A 19102-nucleotide genomic window follows, 5' to 3' on the forward strand; every position below is an offset into this window, starting at 1 on the left:
CCCCAATGTAATCACAATTCTCTATTAATGTTGAAAGTTAACTTCAAAATAACTTATTAATCCTAGAAATACATAAATGACAGAAAAACTAAAAAGTATATTTATAAGTTTAATGAACATCTGTTTATGCCACGTGCAAAATAATTAAAAAATTAATTACAGCCTAAATGAGACGAAGAATTGTTGTAGAAAAAACACTGGAATAAGAATCTAAACACGCAGTTTTCATGAGTCTAAAACAATGTTTCTAAATTAGTTTAATGTTTTATATAATGAAGACTAAAGTTTAAAAAAAAAAGATGTGGAAGAGTTGCAGTGAGTCATAGCTAAGTGCCTCCAGAGACGTTTTCCAGTTCCTCCCAGGATACAACGAGACTTCTCACACCCAGAAGGAATATCAGAGTTTTACATGGTGATGAGCAGGAGAAAAAAAAAAAAAAGAATCTGCTATTGCCCAATTAATTGATAAATTATGTACCATTAAGAATATCAATTCTTTATAGTAGATCCTCTGTGTATGTGTGTGTGTGGGGGGTAAGTGTGTGGGTGTACACTGGTGGATGGAATACCCACAAATATGATTTATTAAAATATTTCAGAGAATTACTACATGTCAACTAACCATGGAAAAAGTGAGCGTAGTAACAGGGTCAGGAGAGGGAAACAGCAGTTTAAGACACATGTAATAGTGTCTTACATAGCATATCGACTTCAAGCTATAGCAATTTAACAGCTTTCTTTCTGGTATTATTATATATTTTTAAGCTTGTTTCCTCAAATAGTTAAAAGAAACAGGGTCATGACCTTCTCATGGAAGACATTCTCCTGAGAAAGAAGATGACACTTTTCAGTGCTTGTGTAGAAAAGATGGCTAATAGTCAGATACAAATATGCCAGTCTGACCAGGATCCAGTAATTGTTACTGCCCACACTACTGTGCCAAAGGATTGTGCAAACTGCATCAAACAGCCTGACTTATGACAATACAAGCCGCATAACATAAATAAAGCCAGTGGTAAGAAACAGTCTCCCTGCCTTCAGTCTATGGGTAGTTTTCTCTCAGTGTGCACTAATTCTGTAAAAACTTCATAGATCACACATGTTAAGACTTAATCACCAACTTTAAAAGGATGAACGATGAACTGAACATGAAAAAGGAAACTGATCCAAATGCAGAACAGATTTCTCAAGTATCATTTTGTAACTCACTACAAAATATCAAGTGACATGTTTAGAACAGGATGATTGTTTTTTAATTTAGTCTACAATATTTACGTTTTAATTTTAGTCACTGAGTATCAGGAATAAATAAAAATTAATAAGTTAGTAAGTTTATTCTATAAAACCAGCCCTGAAGTCTTCCAGGCAAAGATCATTTTTCTTTTTAGCATTACCTGGGCATTTTAATTCATCTGAATAGTCTCCACAGTCGTTAGATCCATCACATATCCAGGTTGGCAGAACACACAGTGAGGTAGAGTTACATCTTATGAACCCTGTGGTTTTCACTCCAAGTTTATAGAAATATGTACAGTCTGTATTATCTATAAGGAGGTAAACAGAAAAATGAAAAACCACCTCATCTGCAAAGATTATGAGCCTTCTATGTAGGTCATAGAAACAAGAAAAGTTAACCTCATTTGAAGAAGTAAATATGCAATTATCCTACACACCAGGGGTTAATTACATGTCAGCTCTGGACAAGGTTCAGTGAAGAGTTGGACACTGTTCAATGTGATGCCAAAGGTGCACAGGCGTGAACAAACAAAAGGTAATGGAATATCTTACTGCAGTTCTTTTCATCTGAAGCATCCGCACAGTCTATGTTCTGGTTGCATCGTGCTGATCTTGGAATGCACGTCCCATCTGCACAGCGGAACTCAACGGCGGCACAGGTTGAAACTAGACAAACAGGTAAATAAATAAATGGACAGATGAGACAGAAAATGACTTCCTACTTTACCATTTTGAGTACTTTAATTCTTATAATTTTGTTTGGTTTTGTTTTATTAACTCAGGGAAGTCAAACTTGACCTGTGGCCTTCACCCTCAAGCTTGGGTTAGATGCTTCATACATCTCCCTCTGTCACATGGTTCTTTCCTATGTTGTGGTACTTATAATTCTGCATTGCAATTGCCTTTTTATGTATCTCCCGCCCCCATTAAATTGTAAGCTCCAGAAAGCAAGGATGTGCTTTGTTTTTCATAATACCAGTCCAGCACTAAGCTACCAAAGAAAAAAATTAAATTTTGCTGAAAATTCTCTTTCCTTCCAGCTTCAAACATACAAAGTTATGATGCTAAGCAAGTGCCTGTGTACAGAGAAATCCCAATTTGTTTGCTAAGAAGGGGTGGAACATTCCCCACTATGATAAAAAGAGACAGACAGACAGAAAGACAGTGACAGAGACTGAAAGGGAGAAACCACTGGAAGCACTTGCCTTATTACTCTAAGAGGGAATAACAGTTCAGCATTGCTAGAAAATCATCATGCTATGTTACCCTCCTTTACATGGCCATACCACTAACATTTGGCATAGGAAATATGGATGCCTCCTGCCAAGAAACCTGTAAATGTCATATGACTTGTCTCTGTTGTTGGAAAGTATGGCTTTCCAATTCCCTGCTATGCTTAGATGAAAATCAGTTTCAATATGTGACTGTCATTATATATACTTTGTAAAAAATAGCCTATTCTTAATCATACATTCCTTTTTACTTTGCTTACACATTCATTACCATATAATGGTTTCCAGCAATATGTTGTGAACAGGTGCATGGCATGCTTTGTGTGTTTGATTAACTTAGGTGAGATTTTTATTCCAAATTCAAATTTCCACAGGTTGATTATGTTAATGTACAACCTGAAGGGCTTTTTGATTATGCCACTTTTACTAGTGTTGATATTTCAAAGAGCCTATTTAATTATAAATATAAATTATATCAATTGTAAATGGTTAAAATGCTATCTTTATGCAAATTTTACTCAAGGGTGTGTATGTCATTTGTATTTCATAATGCACTGCTTTTATTATATTTAATTGTATCTTGCAATTGTATCCTTCTTTGTGTTTAAATGATGATTAGAATAAATGTTTTATTTACAATTTGCAATTATAATTGCTTCCCTGTTTCCGTCATTAAAAATAACATCTTATCATGTGAAACAGATAATGCTATTATGAGTAGAAACAAATACACTGTTTCAAACAGGAAAAAAACAGACATTTTTCTTTTATGTCTAAAAAGGTAAAGTTTCTTCCATAGTCCTTTCTATTACATTTCACATTCAGTATTTTTCAATGGAAACAATAAATGGAACATGTAACATAGAAAATAACCATGAGCAGCATATACATTTTGTTTCTGACCCTGCTGTCCATCAGGAGTCTCCTGTTAAGAGGTTGTGTTCCAAAAGGCTCCTTACAATCCCTTTATTTAGAAGACAAAATTCATTTCTCTGTGAAAGAATATTCTAGATAGTGGTAATATTCCTGAAGTAGTCTATTAAGATTTATCTCATAATGCACTTGAAGTTTCATCTAATACTTGCACTTAGAGTTCAGGATGCCAGAAAGATCCCAATGGAACAATCCCAACCCATCCCACCATCTCCACCTCCCTCCAACTTCCACGGAGAATCTTCTGTGTATGTGGCAGGGAGTCCATTTGAGTAGGTACTGGTGGCAGACAGAGTGAAGAGGCAAATTATGACATGGAGATGGCATCTTAAGAGGACTGGAGATTCAGGGATTTGACAGTAATGGAGTTTCAAATACAGTATTGGAGGCTCTCAGGTGGAAGTAAGAGTAAAGCATGGCTTATGAGAAGAGTGGAAATGTGGAACTGGTAGAACACAGTCTTGGATGGAATTCTAGGAAGAGGAAAAAAAGAAAAAAGAAAGAAAGGAACTCTAAATGAAAGGAAACTAACTTTTAAGTTGAGAAGAGTGGTTAGAAAATAGTATTTAAGAGAAAGGCATGGGGGGAAAATGAAGGAGAGGGTCAGGAGAACTAGTGAGAGGGTGAAATATTTTTTCTCCCATTTCTTTCTCTCATCTTTCCAATCAAAAAGAGAGCTAGTCAATTTTGGTGAGGAGGGCAGGACAGCCTGTCAAAGTGTGTGAGCTGTGCAAACGGGAATTAATCTTATCTCCACAGATTCTATGACTTGAGAAAGAGTTTGGGAACCACCAGAGGGTTAAGTAGGGTGAAAAGTGACCATGAAACTGGACATATTATGTGGCTACACAATTCCGCAAACAACAGGAGCAAGGTGGTTGTGGGGATTAACATCTCCAGCATTTGCCGACAAGGAAGGAGAGTCCTGGGATGGGAGAAATCCCTGGGGATACAGAGAACGTCACTTAATATGTATAAGCAAACGCTGCTTCTGCCAGAACCTCTTCCTCTCCTGTTCCCTCAACTATATTCCTTTCTCATGTTGTTTTGGTCAATCAAGTATTAACATTTCTTTCACCCTCAGGGTGATTCTTGAGGGAGAAAGATGACAGTATCTCTAATTTGTCAAGTTAATATGAAAGCTTTCTGACAATTTTTCTTCAGGCTAAAAGTCCTGAAAAAAGGAGAAGAGAAAATAATGTAGTCCAAATAAAGGCAAACCAAGAGAAAAATACTAGACTTTTCCCTTCAGATAGTCCGAAAGAAAAAGTCTACAAAAAGTGAGTGCAAATGTATGCCAGCCACACTGGGAATAGCAATGAGACACAAAGGAAGATCTGACAGGGTTGTGGATCACAAGTAGTAGAAAGAGGGAAAGGAAAACCGTTCTTTCCTTCATATACTTTAACTGTCCTATTTCATCTGCTTCTGCTTCTCTATGTCAGTTAAAATATTTAATGAGATAGGAAACATCTAAAATCGATTAGTCTTTCTGTAGTTCTTACGAAGTTTCTTATAAATAACCTAAGTCAGTGTGTTCTTTTCCAATTCCCCTACCCAGCCTGTAGCAAAGGGAAGCTGACAAGGAAAAACTATATTAAATTTGCTGTCATATCTTTTCTGTTTACCTTCAAACCACATCTTTTATTTAATTTACTGCTTAGGCTCTAGGGTATGCAAACCCAGAAGGAATGATGATTTCCTGCCCAGGCAAGCTTTTTTTTTTTTTTTTTTTTTGCCTTTAGCTTGTTGTTTGTCGAATCTTCAAAGTTTTGCTATGAATCTGGTAAAAAAAACCAACACCAGTTTCCTCTCCTTTAGGTCACCTCAAAAGTACTTAGCTCTCCAGTCCACCTGAAGGCATTCAGGTGGCCCAAGGGTGTTCATGTACTTCTCAAAGGGAGTATATTTATCTCAACAGGGAGAAAAGGAAGAGGATCACGCACTCCCCACAAATCTCTTCACTCAAACTCTGACACAACCAGAAAAGAAATACAGAATGACAAACTTTCTGAACATCTCCTCAGATCCCCAGCAGACAGCTTGATGTCTGAAGCTCTCAGTCGTGAAAGGGATAGCTACAAAGGGGTAGTGGTGAAAGATTAATGAGGATTTGGGGTTTTGCTTTGCTTCCAAAGGAGAAGAAACCAAAAATACCTCCTTCAAATATGCATTTCCACTCTGTAAATACATTCACCGCCTTGTGGAATGGAAACATAGTAATGTTAACTACTGTTAACGTCTAACTTAAACAAACAAAAGTGTAACAGTATTTCAAATAATTTACAGACGCTGCCGTTGTACTCTCCATAGTCTATCAAAATCTCTGTATTTACTGACATTTTTTATTGTAGTGATTTAAATTTTGTTGTATTTTACTTTATTTACACTAAAAAGTAGTATGTGGTTTTTGTGTGTTTGTTTGTTTGTTTGTTTGTTTGTTTATTTATTTATTTATTTATTTATTTATTTATTTATTTAACGTGTGTGTGTGTGCACGCGCGCGCGCACGTGTGTGTATAACGAAGCGCTGCATCCCCACGTTGCACTGACGAAAGCAACAGAGAAGCAATGACTAGGAGACAAGGCTTGGAGAAAGAACTCTTTTTGCACTCTTTCTGAGCCCCTACATGTTCCTTGTCTTTCATTTATCTTTTAGGTGCTGTAAGCGTCCATGGGTTTGATGGATACACGTCTGAATGAATGCTTTATAAGAACCTGGCTTATGGAAAAAGGACCCAGGTAAGTCTTTACCCTATGGCATGAAAGGTGCCCTAGAAGGATACCATGTGAACAAATATAATATGAGAGAGAAATCAAATCTAAAAGATGCAACTATAATAAGTAATCTTCCACCGAAAAAGCTACACATTTGTTTATCCTAAAGGAGCTAGTCCATTTATATAAATTTTTAAATACACAATATAATTTATGCTGAGTTTCCATAAGCATTTGTAGTTTCAAATGTCCTACATTATACAGGAAGAACTTCAAGGCACAAGGTTTTGTTGTCATTGTTTCTTTAGATATCCAATTGTCATAATTTTTACACTATTATTGTCACAAAAGTATGGACAAAAACTTGATTCTCAAATGCAGTAGTTCTGATCCCAAGTATATGGTTGAGATGTTTATAACACAGAAATCAAGGGTTTAGATTTGAAAAGGGGAAATAACATTTTGAGTTATTCTTACTGTTTTTTAGTAGCTGATACTGATATCATTAGGCAGAAAAAACCTGTATTTCTATATTTCTGGAAGACTTACTGCTTCACTCAGCCACATAAGAATTTAATAAACACCTACCATGTACTAGGTACTATATTTCATAAACCCAAACACACTAATTTATTTCCTCCTTTTCAAAGAAAAATTATTTTCTAAGAAAACCCACAGTAACTTACTAATTTGCCATGGTTCCTTTTATGAATTTTGTTTCAAAATCTACTTTCTGTATTTATTATACAGTTCCTTCACATTCCACCTTGATATTTTACTTTTATCCTGGCTTAATGTCTCCAATATATTCTCCTTTCCTGCTTGCAAATAACTGATAGAGCACACCCATTTTTTGGTCTCCTTCCAGCTTCCTGGATGCTTATCCATTTCACTCCACTTACTCCCAGTTTCTTACTACATTTTTATCATTTCTAATCTTTTATAGATAATATGAAATAATAGTTGAATAATTTGCACATGTACTTGGCTCTTCCTAAACTGCAGTGTCAACTTTAGATGGTGAGCTATTCAAGTGTTTGGCCAAGGTCAAAGAGTCTAAGACGACAGAGTAACTTAATCCTATTCCAGCTGCAGAATAATTCCTACACATTCTGCCCTCTTCCTCACCTTTTTTAGCCTTCTCGTTACAGCCGTACTTCACACATACTTCCTTTACCGTTATTTAAAAAAATAATCTGCATTAACTGTGTTTACTCTTTCACCATTCATATTCTGTTTTCATCTAATGTGATCTGACTTTTCCTTTCCATTCCACTGAACCGACTCTCTTGAAGGTAACCAAGAGATTATCTTCTGTTTGCCAATCACAATGGACACTCCAGTCTATGCCTGCCCTCCCGCCTTCTCTGCAACACTTTACAATGCTAACTTATCTTTTCTTGAAAAATAATTTATTATGAAGATCTTTTTATTAATCCCATGGTCTAATTTTCCTTTTATATTCACGTCTTTATTTTTTAATTACATGTCATTCTGATGCATTCCCCTAAAATGGCTACTACTCTGTCCATCCTTTGAGCTTTGTCTTATGAAGAAGTCCAAAACCAGTTCTTCTGGTCTAAATCTACTGCCTGAGCTCCAGATCTATATTTGTCTATATATCTTTCCAACAGTTCCCTCTGAAGGTCTACAGGTGCTCCAACCTCAGAATGTGGACTATTCTCATTATCTTATCCCCATCTCACATGAACAAAAGGCACACAAAAATAAATTTAAAAATTAATGAAAACTAATAATATTTTAGGGGGGAGGGTATAGCTCAAATGGTAGAGTGCATACTTAGCATGCACACGGTCCTGGGTTCAATCCCCAGTATCTCCATTTGAAAAATCAAATATATAAATAAATACACTTAATTACCTTCCCCCTGCAACAATTTAAAAAAAAATTAATGAAAACAAATAATATTTTAAAAGCAGGAAAACACACACACACATCTCTATTCCCATGCTTCCTCTGTGTTTATTACCCAGAAGACCTGCTATGCTACCTTTTAAAATGCTGCGGTATCTGTCCCTCTTCTCTTTATTCTTAGCTTTAGCTGCTGTAATAGTCTCCTGTTTTGTCCTTCTGATCTAAGTATTACAGTTTTCATTCTAAAAATCATGGGGTTTTTTTCACTTTCTGGTGACTATAAGATAAAATTCATGCTCCTTAACATGGCAGCAAAAAAACCCCTTCATGTCCTAGTTCCTTCCTCTAACCTGCCTCATTTCTTTTCACCACTTCCAGTATGCAATCTGGCTCCAACCATCACAAATTACTTGCAGTTTTCAATTTTTGGTCCTTCTACTTGGAATTCTCTTCTGTTTTGATCATTTCACCTTATTCATACTTTAAGACCTAGCTTAAATTGAATCCAGTCCACGAAACTTTTCAGGATACTTCTAAGCCGAAAAAAAAAAAAAAAAAAAAAAAAGCTCTTAATAGTGCAATTGTAGTACCTTATATCCATCACCATGTGTTTAAATGACTGTCTTTCACTTAGAATTTAAACTCCCTGAGGGCAAGCACATGACAGAAATCTTATGTCTTTGTCTTTAATGAATTTTACTCAGTAAGGTGTGTTCAATGCATGGAAAGATTTTTAAATGGAAATTGGTTTGGAAAGATCTTTTGGGTCCAGATTTTAGGAGCCTTAAATATTAGACTAAAAACTTACCACTTATTCTGCAAACCTCAGGTCTCCATTAGTGATTTTTTATCAGGGAAGTGTTTTTAAAAAGTAAATGCTTACATAGCATTTACTAATATTGACATACTTATTTAACTCTTGCCTCTTTTCTTATAGTTTAAGAAACTGAGGCGCAGAACATTAAGTACCTTATCCAAAGTCACACAGTTAGTACTGGGGCTGGCGTTCTATCTCAGGTAGTCTGGTGCTGAGCTGACCCAGTAGTCGCTGTGGTAAAATGTTACAGAGTGTTAGCATGACTGAAAATTCAGGTTTATTGGAAAGAGTAGAAACAGGGAGACCAATTAAAGGGCTACTCTTAATTCAGGCTCAAAGTAGATTGAAAGGGAGTATATTTCAAAGAATTGGAAGATTTGTTGATGATTGAACACATGGGTGATAAAACACGATGGAAGGAGGAATTAAGGACAGTACTAAGGTTTCCTGTCTAATAAGTAGGAAAATGAGGAGATCATATGTAGGAGAGAGAATTACAGAATGAAGGGGAACATTTTGGAACAGTAAAATTCAATATGACACATTCTACTAGAAATGCCCCATAAACAGGGAGGTTGAACTGAACAGGTAAGAAATGACGTGAATTTTAAAGTGAGCAAAGAAATAGAAACCAGAAATAGAGAATACACTTATAATTTTCATTTGACTCTAGTAACCGTCCTCCAACAGTATTTACCAAAGCATGGTCCACAGATGTTAGTAGGTGTTGTGTATCAAAAGGGTGAAACCCTAGTGCTCTCAGGAACACACTTTGGGACCATTTGGGAAACAGCATAATTCTATCCCTTGGCTGACACAACACGTGTTTACCTTTGCAGTCTAATTCATCAGAGCTGTCTCCGCAGTCGTTCTCACCATCACATAACTTGCCGTGAGGAACACAGCGACGGTTGTAGCAGGGCTTGAAACCTCTTCGACAGCTTCTATTTTCTTACATAGAAAAGTGAAAACACCTACTTGGAGGTCTTATAGAAATATTTTTACAAAAAGAAGATGACAGATGAGATCTCATTCGCAATAACTGGATTGTGGATCTACAGAACAAGTGCTGTGTGGCCAAAGCTCTGGATTAGAACATCTATGTGTTGTCAAGTAGCTCATTCAGTAAAAAGCCTTTTTGACTGCTTTAATTTCAGTGATTCATACTTGGAGATCTCATCAAATTACACCCACATTATTGTTTTTGGCATTTCGGCAGGGCAGCACAGAAATAAACATGTATCACATATTTAATTCTGAAGAAATGAATCTCCACCTCAAAAGTAGTAAAGACTCCTCAACCTCGATTTCCCATCTCCTCTGCATCCTACAAGGATTTTATAACAAGAAAAAAAAGTGTCAAAACATGTATTCCTGGATCAATGAATCCAAGAGTCACCTATTTATCTGTAAATTTCTCTTTAAAATTATCTAAAAATGTCTACCATAGTTTTCTAAGCAGAAGAACAATTATCTTCTGAATTCTACTTTCCCTAATGAGAGTCTCCTGACATTTCCTGATTTGGGGCAGAAGGTACCACTCACAATAATAATAGCTGTCATTTACTGAAATCCAATTTTGTGCCAGGCTCTACATTGAGCATTGTAATAAACACACATTTGTTTACTTAACGCTCTCAACCACCACTCCAGCTAGGTTTGTTTTGTAGTGAGAAACTAAAATATAGACAAGTAAGTACCCTTGCTCACACTAGTCACATAGTAGTAGCTTTGGGAATAAAAGTTTAAAACCTGGAATCTATACCTGAGATTGTCAAACTACAGCCCACAGGCCAAATGCAGCCTATGAGGCTGTTTTTATATGGCTCTGGAACTAAGAATGATTTTTATATTTTTAAAAGATTGTAAAAAAAAAAAATAGAGAGGATATGTGATAGCACATATGGTCCACAAAACCTAAAATACTAGCTGATCCTTTATAGAAAAAGTTTGTGAACCCCTTTTCACACGCATATTATCGGTCTTCTAAGAAGATACAAGTAATATGAAATATATTCTCAAGCCAATTCATAATAATGTGAATTTGTAAGCTGACTATCATCACATTTTGTATGCTTTAATATTTTTATAGTGTACAGGATATAGTCATTCATTCAAGCAAATATGTCATTTGGGGTAAATTTCCTAAGATTTTAGTTACGTATCAATTATGGACACATCACATTTGACTTATCACTTTAACTGAGGTCATGTTACCCTGCAATGCGAGTGAGAGAAATGCCTGTGAATTTCTCAAACTTCATCTTCTTCTTGTTTTAACTTTTCTTTGATTATTTAGGTATAATTATTACCCAGATAATAAAACAAAGGAGAAAAAGAGAAATCAAATAGAGTCATTTCAAACACAGATCCCTAAAGTTTGCAGAGCATATAATCCCAGTACTATTACATTACAGCACAAAAATAAACCAGACCAATTTAGAAATCATCTGAATCAACTCTACAATAACTATTAATGATTGCACAGACAAAAAATTCCAGAAAAAATGCTGCAACAAAAGCAAGTATCAGTTGCTTTCTAGGAACCAAAAGCCAATCTCTACTCCCAAGGGAGCGGGGAAAGTTAGCTACCACTGGTGTCACCTACAGAGGCACAGCTGGTGGCATTCCATACTTGACGAGGACAATGGCTAAAGCAATCAGACTTTATACCTAAGGACGCTAGACCTGGGGCAGTCCTAGCAGCAAAAAATAGAGTGAGTAAGACTTTGATATCAACACAACAATATGTTACTGACTGATGGTGAAACTTTGCTGCAAAGTAAACTTGCAATATCTACCAATAACTAATATTTCTGACTTGCATTTTGGGGAATATAAGCCTAAAACCTATTGTTCATGACGAATAACTAGGCAGCTCAAAAGAAAGGCTCCTGCTACATTTAACTTGTACTTCATGGATGGAAAACCATGAGGAAATTCTTCAATGAATATTATGTGTATTGGATAGGAAATGTGGTGCCCCATTTGAACAAGGCAAAACTGAATCAATTGCCTTAGATCTACACGTTAATAAGAGGCATTAAGGAAATCACACATATAAACCAAGTGGAGACAATCACACCAAAAACTACAAAAAGAACTACAAACTTCTCTCTGGAGTGAACAAATCACATATAGGACACTTACCACAGTAGAGCAGTTTTTCATCTGATTTATCCTTACAATGAGGAATGCCATCGCAAGTGAGTTGATAGTCAATACACTCTCCATTTCCACACTCAAACTCTGAATAAATGTTGCAGGAGGAATTTTTAGCTAAAAGGAAAAAAAGTCAATGTTTTATGCAATAACAAATATTTTTGATGCCATAAAAATTATTTCCCTTAATCTTAATTATAAAAATAAGCTAAAATTACTCTAACTATAAAACTAATAACGGGCAATGGTTTATGGCATTTCTTTATAAAAATAAAAGGGGAAATGTTGTTGCTGTTTTTACTCTCCTTTTGTAAATTTTTGGGGAGTTGCCTGACTTCATTTTTCTTTTATGCCTGCTTGTATATTTTGCTAATTATTTGGTGACTGCACATGTGCGGAGAGAAGGAGGGGCTTAAATTTGAGTGACTATGTGTCCTGCTTAGCAGTCTATCTTACAAATAAATTTTTAAAAAGAGCCAGTTAAATAAGCCCTGTACATACTGGTACATACTGAGAGTCTTTTTGTGTTTTCTTATTGAAATCTCTTATACATTCTTCATTATATTGAAATTTTCTAGTTTGTAAAGTTCTCATTTTTGAATACTCAACTTGACTCATCTTACTTAAATCCTACATCCAACTAGTCTTCCTCCCTAACTACCTGCAGAAAAAATCACTATAGCAGCTTCTATCATTCAGAAATGCTGGAATTAATAACATTATTCTCATCAGCCTCTTGCTCTACCCATGGGGAGAACCAGGGAACAGACCCTCTCCTCCTGCCATGCGTGGCCAGCACCTACTCCCTGAAAAGCATAGGAATCTCTAGGATGAGCTGGTGGAGGACAATGATAAACTGGAAAGCATATACATCAGATACTTCTGGGCTCCAAGTGACCACTGCCGCACGGTCCCACTGCTAAATCTCCAGATTTTCATAAGACATTAAAATCCTGAGTATTTATGTGGTTTGCCCAATTTGTGAGAACAGGCCCACAGTCACCAAGTACAAAAAAGCTTTTCTACAGCTAGGTTTCATCCTTGGAATGTGGGGATGTGACCCCTGTTTTAGAAAGATCTGTCTTGAAGAAAACAGACTTATTTTTATTCTTAAATAATAGATTTATTAGAAAACGTTTGGAATGCAATGTTTTGGTGCTGTTTGCTTGCTTGTACTCACTCCATTGCTTGTTGAATAATTTTACAGTGAAATTCAGTCGTATTAATTATGTTGGAGTAATTAGAATTTATTTATCCCTACTAATGTAGAAAACATAGCTTAATTTTATAATTTACTGTAATTTTTTAAAGATTTATTTCAGGAATATTCAATTAAACAGCCACTAATACTATTTGAAATTTCCAATGTTTTATTTATTCATTATTTTTAGAGTTTAACTCATTTTAATAGAATATCTATCTATCTATCTACATCTATGACTTCTAATTGAACTCTTTCAATGACAGCAACCCTCTCCAAAGATAATTTTATTTTTCTTGGTGCAGTCGAAACTTCAACGGCCAGTCACTAAGGTAGAATGCCATTTTAGATAAAGTAAAAAAGAATTAAGAATCCAAAAACACCATTAACTTTAACAAAACGTGTGTTAAGGAGAGTGCTGACTTTGCTGCACACAATCACCTTGGACCACGAACTGAACGAAACTCATCCACTTACTGAGAGTCTATTAGCATTCTCAACTTATTTTGTCTATTTTAAACACATCCTGTTTAACTTCTCATTTCCAATGAAAACTAATTGTTATGATGGAAAATGCCATATTTTGCTTTGTAATCATTGTGCTTTGAGGGTAAAAAACAAAAATTATTCATGATAGCTATGGTTTATTATGCAAAAACAAAATCATATGAGGACAATTCTTGCTTAGGTATGTTGATTTGATGAAACGGTACTGAGTATTTTCTGCTTCTTTCTAGAAACAAAAATGTAGTTCAGTTGTCCTCTATTTTCTTTACAAGGTAATTGTTTTATCTAATTATATTTGCTATTCTTATTTCTGTTATGGGTGTTAATAAGGTTAGCAATGTTGTGCCAAATGGAATTATCTAATCTTTTTGTCAAGAGTTATAAGAACAAATGGTTTTCCCCTCCTTGCCCTCTGGTCGGTGTTAGTAAATGACCTTTTACCCCTGTAATGCTGCCATTAACATTCCAAAACTGCTCTGAGTGAACTAATTCAGATGTAGACACAGACTTGCCAGAAACATCCTCATTTCCCAAAGATGGATTTGACAAGAAGAAGCCAGGAGTTACTTTTCAATCTCTCTGCTGGACCACAGGATTTCAATATGAATCCACAAGATACAAAATGCTTCTATAAAGATCTGTCACTTCTGAGGAATCCAATACCTCTCTAGAGCTCCATGTGAATACAACTGTGCTTGTTTAAAACAATAGTTTTCTATCTGATTCATTCCCTCTCACCAATAGAGAGAAGCAGGTGCCTTAGTAGAGACAGATGTATCTAATCTATTTTGCAGCAAGGACCGGCATCCACTGTATACCAACAAGCCTTGCTGTTTTGACTAAAGGCATTGGTTTACTGCCGGCCTGTAGCGACCTGAGAAAGAAACATGAGTGATTCTAACGCATGGCTAACATTGCAGGCTTACAGATGGCATCAGATCCAGACCATTACAGCTGAAACCACAAAGGCAAACTGAAAGAGTTTAAGCAATTGCCTGTGCAATTCAGGGAAGTGTTAGGTGATCAAGAAAAATGGGAATTTGTGGCCCGAATTATTGAAATTGGCTATCTTCATTTAAAGTTCACTAACCATCATTCCCTTGTTTGCTTTGGCACATTCTTAAATAAGTCTTTTACTTCTTCAGCTAAGGGATGCCCTTTTGGGTCGTGGTATCAATTTGCAAAGTGAGAAAACATGTATAAGTTCTTGCAATTGGAACAGTAGTTTTCAAGATAAAGAAAATGATGTCAAAGTGCTTGTATTAAAACAAAGAACAAGCAAAAGACAAGATCTTCCTGGTAGATAATGACCAAAAGAAGACTAAAAACAAAGATGAAAAATACGTATAGCTTATGATACTTATTTTTATGATATAGACATACCCAGCTCTACTGGTTTTCTAAGATGAAAGATACAAGATGAGGATACAGATGAGGAGAAAAAAATGTCAAAAATTGACAGATCCTAAGAGTGAGTTCATCAGTTTCCAAGAAAGATGCTTCTCTCTTGTCTTTCTTACTCACAAATAGTCTTAATGTTAAAGAGAAATTAACCCTTTTGTGTTGCTGGCTAATTTTTCATGCCAATATTGGAACACTTGAACCTGTATTTATAGTGGAGACGGTGTTAGAAACTTAGCTGTTAATAAGAGTATACTGTAATGGTACTAATTAAAGATTGTAATGCCTTCGGGAGGTATAAACACCATGCAAGGCTGCAATGTTACATTCTTAATTAACAGCTTGGAAATGATTACAAATACGCCGCACGAGCCATTCTTGCTCATTTACATACTGTGACGGACTGTGAGTGGGTTTCCTACCGAGCTACTGAGCTACCGCCTGGTTTATTTCAGTTTCAGTTAATTCTGCTATTGACTGAGTTCTCAAAGTCATGACTGCAGGTTTCCAGGTGACCACCGTGCAGCAGGTGTTTCTCTAGTGATTCCAACACCTTCGCGTCCACAGTCAAGGGAACACAACATTTGTCACTCTGGTTATCATTCCCTATCACACGGTGCTATGAGCAGAGTGGTAAACTGAGTTCTTTTTAGAAAAGAAAGATAAGCCAACTGGGCTTCTAACAGTGGAGGAGAGCACAAGTTCATAAATACACTAAAACAATTTCAGTGTCCACATGGGCCATTCTGAGCAGTTATGTCTTATCACATTTCGATTCTTTTTACTTACTCACACATCTGTTGTCATCTAGCAGTATTCGATCTCCCCTGCAGGAACAATTTACTCTTCCATTAGGAGTTAAAAGGCATAGGTCATGGCAACCTCCATTCAATAATGCACATGGAGAAAGTTCACCTGTGATGAAGAGGGTTTATTGGTAACAATTCTTATTGAGTTTCTATTTGATGCTGGACATAGATTAACAGTAAACTGCTAGACAGCCTCAGTATCTCAAAGATAGCTCATGAACAAGGAAGATTCAGGACTTCTGAACACCCAAACATTCTGAAAGATAAGAACATTTTATAAATATGTGACAAATCTCTACATTTTCTAACACACTTGTCAAGGATGCCATGGCATTCAATGAACTAGTACCTCTAGAAATCATACTCATATTGGAAACTGCAAGTTTGTATATATTCCAGTGATTAATTTTAAGGTAGATGCAAGGCTTGTTTATCAACAAATTATTTTCTTGGAAACCACTTGATTTAAATGTTCAACAATATGAGGAGTGAGCAAGTGAGAAATAGTATTCCAGAATCAAGTATTTAAAAATGAATTGTTCCTCTGGTGATACATTAAGGTTTCCACAAACCTTTTAGATAATTTCAATATATTGGATAGTCAAAGCCTGAACACTCATCTCAGGAACAGTAAGAAAACACAATCCAACAAAGTATAACTAGAAAACATGGATACATTTTTGAGAGATTATATAATTAAGGGAAAAAAATTGCTTTCTCTTGTAACTTACAGCTATTTGTGTCATTGGCAACAGCTATGATTCCCATTGGCTGATGTGGAATATCAGAACGAAGAATTTTTGTATCTCCTCCTGTGTACTTGTTGGAACGCAGGATAGCTCTTCTTCCCCAGTCAGACCAGAAGATATAATTGTCATAAACAGCCAGACTGAGGAAAGTCCCTGGCCCAGATTTGACAATCACCTGGAAACAAGTAAAATATCATATTTTTTAAGACAAAAGTATCCACATCAATTTTTGCTTTAAAAAAGGGGGAATTAAGATTAGCTTACTTTAATCAATTGAAATTCTCAAATAAAAATATATTTCACTAAATGTATTCCCATAACATACTTTATGGCTTATTTTAAATTTCTTAATCATTCTTTGCTTTTGTAATGTGTTTACTTAATATTCTGAAGTATATTTCTATTTAATAATCATTCAGTTTCTATAAACAACTGTATATTTTTAGTATTATAAACCAAAATCAAGACAAAAATACGAGATTAACTATTATTACTAAAATTTGTTTATGTTTATTAAAAAATCACTATAGTCAACACTCATTAAGCTCTCAGAACTATATACAGAATACAAAGAACAATTTGATCCAGGTTATTCCTTTAGGAAATTTACAGCATGAATGATTTAACCAGCTATAGATGTATTGGCAATAAAAGTTTAAAAGCAAAGACCAAAAACTTTCACTCAGACCAAGATGAAGTAAAAGAGACTAGAATTTCCTTATCAATAAAACACTAAAACTGAACAAAATACATAAAACGAGGCTTTTTACCACACTGAATACCAGGTAAGGAAGCACAGTGATTCCTAAGTAACAGGAAATAATCTGAGTGAGTCCCAAAACCTCCACAGTTTACAGCCTAAGAGATATTCCAGGAGGAACCAAGCAGAGCCCAGGGAACTCTCTGAGTGGGTAGAGCTGAGAGTTACTACGGGGGTGGAGTGGACAATGTGGTTAGATCTCACGAGGAGAAGAGAATGTAACAGAGAAAGAACTCTGGATATCTGAACAGGGATTCCCTGGAATATTAACCCGAATACCAAGCACATGTGCATACACGTGAGACAGCTACTCCAAGCTGGTGAAAGAGCCTTGCAAAAGGATTAGGGTGAAGAGTTCTCAAAATTCACACGGGTCCAAGAATGACACTTGTTAATGCCAACAAGACTCAAAACTTCCTAATTCACAGGACTCTGAGTAAAGTACTTGGAAGTGTCTTTCCTTGGCAGTGGGGAATAATCAACCTAACTCTGTGCTATCCAGTCTATCAAACCTTAAGAGCAAGTCCTGAAAGAATCAAACTATTTCCTAGTAGCTTAACTGTTTTCCGAATAAAGCTCAGGAATTTTAATGATAATATGAAAAATTCTACCAGTAAGCTACTATGGAAAAAAAGATAAAAAAGAAGGAAAGTCTCAATTCAATGACCTCAGCTTCCACCTTAGGAAAGTAGAAGAGAAGTTAAGTTAAATCCAAAATAGAGAAAGGAAAACAAAATAAAAATTGGAAGAGAAATCAAGGAAATACAAGATAGGGAAATACCAGAGGAAAATCAATAAAAAATGATTCTTTGAAATCAATAAAATAGATAACACATAATGATGAAGTGGGATTTGCCCCAGGAATACAGATTTATTCAATATTTTAAAAGCCTGTTAGTGTAATTTACTATACTAACAAACAAAAAAAAAGGTCATGTGAAGATTTCAATGAGTGCAGAGAATTTATTGGTTGAATCTAATACTCATTTCTGATAAAAACTCAGAATAGATATTTGAATAGAAATAAAACTACAAATGAGAATTATCATTTTCACTACTTCTACCCAAAATTGTCCTAAATTTCTAGCCAGTATTATAAGGCAAGAAAACAAAAATAAAAAGCATTCAGTTTGGGGAGGTGGGGAGGCAAGGGAAGTTAAATAGCATTTATTTGCATGTGACAAAAATTTCAATAGAATCTACAAAAAAACCTGCTTGAACTCATAAATTTAGAAAGGTTGTAGGATACAAGATTGCTATAAAAATGAACTGTATTTCTATATACTAGCAATACAGAATTAAACAATTAAAAAAAGACTTTTGTAGTACCATCAACAGATATGAAATATTTAGCAATAAGTATGAAAAAATATATATCGGAATCCCCAAAATGTGAAATATTACTAAGAGAAATTAACACAAACCTAAATAAAGAGATATGTCTTACTCATGATTCATAAGATTTAATAGTGTCAAATGATAAATTATATCTAATCCCAATAAAAATCCTGAAGATATTATTTAAAAATTGACAAGGTGATCTCAAAATTCATGTAGAAATGCAAAAAATCCTCGAATAGCAAAAATAATGAAAAAAATAAGCTGAAGGCGTCACTCTATCCTGTTTCAAGACATTATAAATTTACTGTTAACAAGAGAGTATCGTATTGCAAAGGATAGAGAAATACATCAACAATGCAGG

General features: G+C 35.3%; 1 protein-coding gene across 1 annotated transcript in view; it reads right to left on the reverse strand.

Moving 5' to 3' along the window:
* The window catches only part of LRP1B (LDL receptor related protein 1B), a 1597029-nt gene that overhangs the window by 239538 nt on the left and 1338389 nt on the right, over positions 1 to 19102 (reverse strand). The window contains exons 44-49 of the mRNA XM_074363587.1: positions 16623 to 16815; positions 15872 to 15997; positions 11962 to 12090; positions 9643 to 9762; positions 1789 to 1902; positions 1395 to 1544 (exon numbers count right to left, since the gene is read on the reverse strand). Coding sequence (XP_074219688.1) covers positions 1395 to 1544; positions 1789 to 1902; positions 9643 to 9762; positions 11962 to 12090; positions 15872 to 15997; positions 16623 to 16815 — 832 coding nt within the window. The remainder of the gene's footprint in view (positions 1 to 1394; positions 1545 to 1788; positions 1903 to 9642; positions 9763 to 11961; positions 12091 to 15871; positions 15998 to 16622; positions 16816 to 19102) is intronic.

The sequence above is a fragment of the Camelus bactrianus genome, chromosome 5 (assembly GCF_048773025.1).
Source record: "Camelus bactrianus isolate YW-2024 breed Bactrian camel chromosome 5, ASM4877302v1, whole genome shotgun sequence".
Classification (NCBI taxonomy): Eukaryota; Metazoa; Chordata; class Mammalia; order Artiodactyla; family Camelidae; genus Camelus; species Camelus bactrianus.